The following is a 6,643-nucleotide window of genomic DNA, read 5'->3' as shown; positions in this document are numbered from 1 at the left end:
CTTGTACAAGGACAATAAGTGGTCAAGCTGTGATTTGAACCCAGGTCTTTGTGACTTCAAAATCATGTGCTTTCTCCCTGCCAGAAGACAGGAGAGGGGGAGATGGGGAGACAGAGGTGGGTTTATTTGGGGGGACTGTGCCTCTTCTCCAGGATGTGATCAGACATCCCAGTGGTTCCTGGGTTCCTTGAGGTCTCTGTCTGCTTAGCCCCTGACCCTCACTGCTCTTCCCTAGAATTCCCTGATGCCTCCACACCCTCCTGGTCTGCTGGGGGCTGGGGGCAGGCCTGGAGGAGTGTGTGGGCAGAGGAACAATGGGAGGGGAGGGGAGGAGAGATGCTGCACTTGCTAGCTGGGGGAAGAAGAGCCCCAAGCTGAGTGGCCCCCAGCAGGGCTGCATAGGGGAAAGGGCTCCGTGGAGGGATGGCTGCAGGATGGGGCTTCAGCAGGTTCTGGATGCCACTTCTCTCCTGCACAGCGTTGGCCCAGAGTTTGATTAGCTGGGCCTGGCTGGTTACCCAACAGGCCAGCTGGCTTGGGGCCAGGCTGCAGTGGGGAGGCTCCCTGGCACCTCCTCCTGCTTTCCCTCCCAGCTGGTAAACAGCAGAGCAGAAGCCAGCCACGCCACAGCCTCGTGACTCGCCCACTCCCCCCCACCTGGCGCACGTGGCACCTGGCGTGGAGAGGGCAGGCAGCTGTCTTTTCCTTCTGGGCCCTCCTATCTCGCCATCCTTCACTCCTGCCAGGCCCCGGAGCTTTACACTCTGCTGCCACCAGCACCTCTGTTCCTGGGTAGCTCCCGGAGTCTCCCAATGGCTGCAGTTTGAGGGACAAAGGTTAGAAGTAGAGGAGGACTTTTCCACCCCCAAATAGTTGACAAGGAGATGGGGAATGAGGAAGAGTGAAGTGGAAACTTTTGGGGACCTTCTTGTAAGGAGAGTCTGAGGGTGTGTGTTTGTGCCTCTGAGCCTCTGACTAGCCCCGTGTCCTTTTGGTAAATGCGTGGCCCACGCGTCTGTGCGCACTTCTCTGCACAGAACAGGATGTTGGTGTGTTTTGGGGCTCTGTCCTTGGGCGGGCTTGGAGTAAGAAGCAAAGTCCTCCAAAATATCACCCCACCCAGCGCCCTCTGGCAGATGAGTAGAGCCAGCAAAAGGCAGAGGGATGGGGTGCAGGAGAGCGCTGGGGCATGGTGTCCTGCTCTCCCCTCCCTCCAGTGACTGGCTTTGCTCAGCTGCTCCCGGTCTATGGCTCCCTGTCTGTTTTCTTTCCTCTCCAGCTCTTGCTTCTCTGTCTCTTCTCCCCTTTAAGCCCCTCTTCCTCTGTGACTCTGGGTCTCCCGGGCCCTTCCTGACTTACCAATCATGGGCACAGAGTGAGACCATGCAGAGTGCCCGGGGATGGGCATTTGGCCCTGGTGCTGTGCCAGGCAGCCCTGCCCACCCCAGATACCACAGGTATGGCTGCCTCTCCCAGCTGTGCCACTTTGTGCCACTGTGTGGGATGGGGAGGATGTGGGGGGGTCAGGGAGTAGGAAGACAGGGTCCTGGCCTCTAGGCCTAATGAGTCACATGCTTTTTAGACATTCTCATGTCTCTATCCCTTTTCTGCCTTAAGCATGGATGAGTGCGGTTCTTTCTCCCCAGGGCAAGAAGGTACCTTGGTTATCCTTTTGGGAAGTCCCCCCTCATGCCTAACCTTCTTCCCTCCTGCTCCAATCACAGCCCCTTTTCTAGACGAATCAGTCCTTTCAAAGCAGGACAGTGGGTGCTTCCTCCTCGCATACATTCTCAGGCAAGGAGGAGGGGTGATAAGATCAAGGGAATCATTTCACCCTCCACGTGCCCAAGTGCCCATGTTGCTTTATCAGGCTGAGGCATCTCAACACAGGGGGCAAGCAGCCTGGAGGGGGTGGAGCGTGGTGGTGGGGGCTTGGAACTGGGGAGCAGTCACCAACTTCTCTTTCCCTTCCTCCCCACCCCCTGAACCACAGAAACCACTTAAAGCTCAGTGCAAGCCTGCCCTTCCAGGGAGGGCCGAGGCTGTGAAGGTGAAAAGCATGTAGGTCCTGGACAGCCATCCTTTGAGGCCCACCCCCTCTGGGAAGCCGATCCAGTGATTAGGAACCAGCATTCTTGGGGTTCTCTCTAGGAGGTTCATGCCTGGGGACACCTCAACCAACTGCAGTGACTCAAGGACAGGATGGTACCCTTCCCCCTGATCCATTAAAAAAAGGACAACCCAGTCTCTGTACACATCTATAGGTCTCACAACCTCCCCCCTTCCCCTTCCTGTCACAAAGGCCACTGTGGGTGGAGGGGACAGCTGGAGTTTGACCCCAGCTTCTGGCCCTGAACTTTCCATGGTGACCCTGCCTATACCACTCATCTATCAGTGAACATTTGTGGTCATTTGGGCTTGGACACAAGACTTGGATAAGAATGTGTCCTGCCACTTAATAGTCCTCAGTTACAAAAGGGGTCTGGCTTGTACTTGTGAAAGCGTTTGTGCTTGGAGGCCAGCTCAGCCTATACACAGGAGGCGTTCTTAGCACCTTATCCGCCCCAGGGCATGTTTCTCCAGGAATGTTGTGGCTCCCATCCTAGGGGAACAGTTCACAGCTATGAATACTGGGTACTGGGCGAATTGCTCCCTAATGGGGTGGACTTGAATTCTACCTCACAGCCTCCTCTGAGTGGTGGGGGTAGTGGGAGGGGGGTCTGGGTGGAGCTACAGTCCAAAATCTTCCCTGCAGCCATGCCGATCCCCAGGCAAGTTTAGTCACCTCTCTGATCCATCGCCCTGGTAAAATGGGGATACACCTACCTCACTGAGTGGGTGTGACAATTAACTGGGGTATCAGGTAAAATACAGGAACTCCCCCCCTCCATTCCTATAATCTTCCCTTTTTCTCTTCATCTGATACCCTTTCCCGCTTTATTTTTCTCTATAACATGCCATCCAGTAACATTTTTTACATTTAACTTATTTTGTATCATGTCTGATCCCCATGCCTGACTTGACCGCTGCTGAACCTTATGCCTGTTACCTCATGGGCCCTCCCTAAGTATTTGTTGGAGAAATGCATGGATGAATGTTAAATGACTTCGACATTTCTTTCCAGTTATTTTCAAATGGTTGTTACAGGAATATTTGGGGCTGAAATAGAGGACATTACTAGGGATAGAGTTAGGCTAAGGGGTGGTCTTCACAGACTGAAACGTTGGAAGGTTGGAAGGAGGAGACCCCTTTCAGAGTGACCTGGTGGGAAAATGACCTGGTAGGTATATTCTAGTGAAGCGACTTAGAGCCAGAATCTCTGGGTTCCATCCTAATTCTGCTCCTCACTAACGTCAAGGCCAAGGTCACATTGAGCACAATAGTATTTAGCCCTCAAGGGAGTTGTCTGGAGGAATAAATGACTTTAATGACTTTACAAGTTGTTGGAACAGTAGTTCTTTGACTGGTGATAATCTTGTTGGTCAATGCTACCACCTGGTGGACACCTGGAGCAAACCATGTCCCTGGCCTAGGAGGCCTAGGGCCCTGTGTATTTGTGTGTGTGTGTGTGTGTGTGTGTGTGTACCTCCGGGGAGGGAGAAGGAACTGGCTAGTGATCTGAATGGAGAGGTGTGTGTGCTGTTGCTATCATTACACATGCTGAGGTTTATCAGGATCCAGCAGGCTCCGCCCTCGTTCAGGGCGCTGTGGAAATGAGAAAGGGCCCACGGGAAGGGCAAAAGAAGCTGAGTTGGTCCAGTGTCTCCCTCCTTCCCTCCTTACCCTCCTCCAAGCCTGGCCTGAGCCAAGAGGAAACAGCTCCAGGGACGGTGGAGAGACAGAGAAGAAGGTCACTGCTGACGTCAGAGACATTCAGGTAGGAGGTAAACACAATCTGACCTATATTCACTCATCCATCTTCCACACCCTCCCCTACTCACCGGGGTGCCCTTTTCTGGGCATCCCCCAGCGCTCACACCGGTACCCAAGTGCTGCTCTGGCTCTGGCTTTGCCCCCCTCCCCCCCAGGTAGCACAGGTGTGGAAGGGACAGGCAAGAGAGAGGACACCTAAAGGCACTCCCAAGACACAGACACTGGGTCTCTCTTCAGGACACATGTGGCTGGGGTAGGGAGGTAGATGGGTGAGGGAAGGTTGATTTCCCCTGTGGAGCCCCCAGGAGCCCCCAGGGGAAGGTGACTTATGTTGGTTTCAGTCACAGGACTTTTTCTGGAGTGACTCAGTGACTGGAGGGCATCCTAGGTCCTTCTTAGCTCAGACCTGCTGAAAATAATGTCAGCGGTTCTTGGGGTTGGAGCCCAGGACGCTGCATGTGTAACAAGCTGCCCCAGGGTTTCTGATGCTCTTTCTAGTTTGAGAGCCACTGCTGCAGGTCTGCTCCAACGGACACAATCTGAACGAGCTTCTTCCATACCTGTAGGGCTAGGGCAGAGGAAGGAGGGTGGCTACAGACCTGAGAGTGTGTCGGGTGCCACAAAGTGGCGATGTCCCACTAGACACAAACAGACCTTTTATTAACAAAAATAAATACAAGCCGGGCAGATGGAAGCAGTGGAGCCCGCAGACCCAGTGGCGAGCTCCTGAGGAAGAGACGGTCTCAGTCTACAGGCTGAGATGGGCAGGCGCCAGGAAGGACCCCGGGCCTAGCCCGCCGCCCAGGGGGGGCAGCAGGGCAATCAGGGGCGCCTCGCACTCCCCCAGCAGCACGTCCCGGCGCAGCCCTGCGCCCCTGTCCAGCACCTTGGCCCTCAGGCTGCGGGCGGCCAGGTCTGGCGGGCCGAGCCCGTCGAAGAAGAAGTCCTCGTTGAAGATGGGGTTGGCGCTGCATCTGACCACGCGGCTGCGCTGGCCCCGCGGCCGTAAGCGCGGCCGCAGCCCCAGCACCACGAAGCAGCCGCCGCCGCCGCTGCCGGGGCCGGCTCGCGAGCGGGGCAGGCCCTCGGCGCTGACCAGGCGCAGCCGCAGGCGCCCGGGCCCGGGCTGGTACTCGGCGGAGAGGCGCAGCTGCCCGCCGCGCGGCCCGAGGCGCAGCACGCTGTCCTTGGCGGGCCGCAGCTGGCAGCGCAGCACGTCCAGGTGGAAGAGCGGCGGCGGCGGCGGCTCCGCGCGGCGCGGCGCGTACGGGCTGGTGTCCGCCGAGCTCGCCTCCTCCGGCGACAGCGAGTGCGGCCTGGGCGGCCGGGCCGGGGAGCCTAAGGGCGACGAGTCGGGCGACGAGGCCGTGTCGCTGTCGGGGGCCCAGCAGAGGCGCAGGTCCGGGGCGGAGAGGTGCAGCCGGGCGGGCGCCGCGGGGAGCCGCTCGGCGCGGGCGGGCGGCCGCCGGTGGAACAGGGACTCGCGCCGGCGGGTGTGCGGGCTCTCGGGCAGGAAGGCCCAGCCTTCGCGGCCCGCCAGGTGCGGCAGCGAGCAGGCCGCGGGGAGGCCGCGCCCGCCCGCCTCGCGCGCGCCCTGGGGCTCGGCGCCGCCGGGGTCCGGGAGCCGAGGCGGGATGAAGAATTGCGGGATGCGGTCCGGGGTGAGGACGTTGGGGCAGGCGCGCGCGGGCGGGCCCGGGGCGCGGCGCTTAGGGAACAGGCTGCGGGGCGCCCACCGGGCCCCGGGCTCCGCGGTCCCCACCCTGTAGCCAGCTTTCTCCAAGAGCCACATGCGGTGGGCGGGGGGGAGGAAAGTGCGAATTCTGAGGCCACAAGTTTCCAAACGCGGCGTCTCGGTGGAGGCCCGGGGAGCTGGGCTGGGCGCGGAGAGAAAAGGTGCGAGGTGGGTGATGCTGCGGAAGTGCGCCGGGCCGCCCGCCGCCGCCGAGACCTCTCCCGGGGCGCACGGCGCGCACCGGCCCCCATTCGAGCAGGAAAAACCAAGGGCGGCCAAGTCTGGGGTCCCGGGGAAGAAAAGGAGGGAGCCCTGGGCCAGACACACTTTCAGATGCAGGCCTCGGGACGTCCGAGCACACGGACCCTCCCACTGGTACTGCGACGGCACCCACTTCAGAGTTAGAAGGCCCCGCGCACCCACTCGAGTCCCAGACTCCTGTTAGGAGGCCAGAGTAACCCCCGCTGATCAAAAGGTCTGTCGTCATAAACGGGGACGCAGGTCCTGAACCCCTTTCATATACACTCTCCCCCTGAAGAGACACGCCCCTTGGCCAGCTGCCCCACTCCTCTCCCCCGCCCACTCCCAAGACTCGGGGTCTCCTCGCAGGTCTAATCTGGAGACGCCCGGGACCCCACGGGCTGCCATCCCACGTCCAGGCTGGGCCATCCCTGGGCCGCAGCCCCGCCGGCCTCCTCTCGCTCTTCCCCCGCCTTCCCGAGGGGCTCCCGGGAACCACTCGGCTGCTCCCCGGCTGCGCACCCCGCGGCTGCCCTGTCCCAGGAGACGCACCCCCACCGCCCCCGGGGCACGGAATCCCACGCGCCCGAAGCCTCCAAGGTCCCGCTTCCCGTCTCCCAGCCCCACCGCAACCGCCGGACCGCCCCCGCACCCTGCACTCCTTTCTCGCCGGGAAACCGCTGAGCACAAAGGCGCATTGATTCTCCGCCACCCCCAGCGGGCCCCGGGAGGCCCCGCCGCCCCGCGCTCCCCGCGGCCGCGCGCCGCCCCCCGCCGCGCGCGCGCCCTCCCGAC

General features: G+C 60.5%; 1 protein-coding gene across 1 annotated transcript; it reads right to left on the bottom strand.

Moving 5' to 3' along the window:
- Window positions 1-4,621: 4,621 nt before the first annotated feature.
- C2CD4D (C2 calcium dependent domain containing 4D) lies at window positions 4,622-5,665 on the bottom strand (the record flags this gene model as incomplete). The annotated part of the gene is made up of 1 exon (XM_081120293.1): window positions 4,622-5,665. The coding sequence occupies one exon, from the start codon at window positions 5,663-5,665 to the stop codon at window positions 4,622-4,624; it is 1,044 nt and encodes a 347-aa protein (XP_080976419.1).
- Window positions 5,666-6,643: the final 978 nt, after the last annotated feature.

Source organism: Miniopterus schreibersii, assembly GCF_964146895.1.
Source record: "Miniopterus schreibersii genome assembly, chromosome: 19".
NCBI classification, from domain to species: Eukaryota; Metazoa; Chordata; class Mammalia; order Chiroptera; family Miniopteridae; genus Miniopterus; species Miniopterus schreibersii.
Note: the sequence above shows the minus strand (reverse complement) of the source record. Positions and strands in the feature narration are given on the sequence as shown.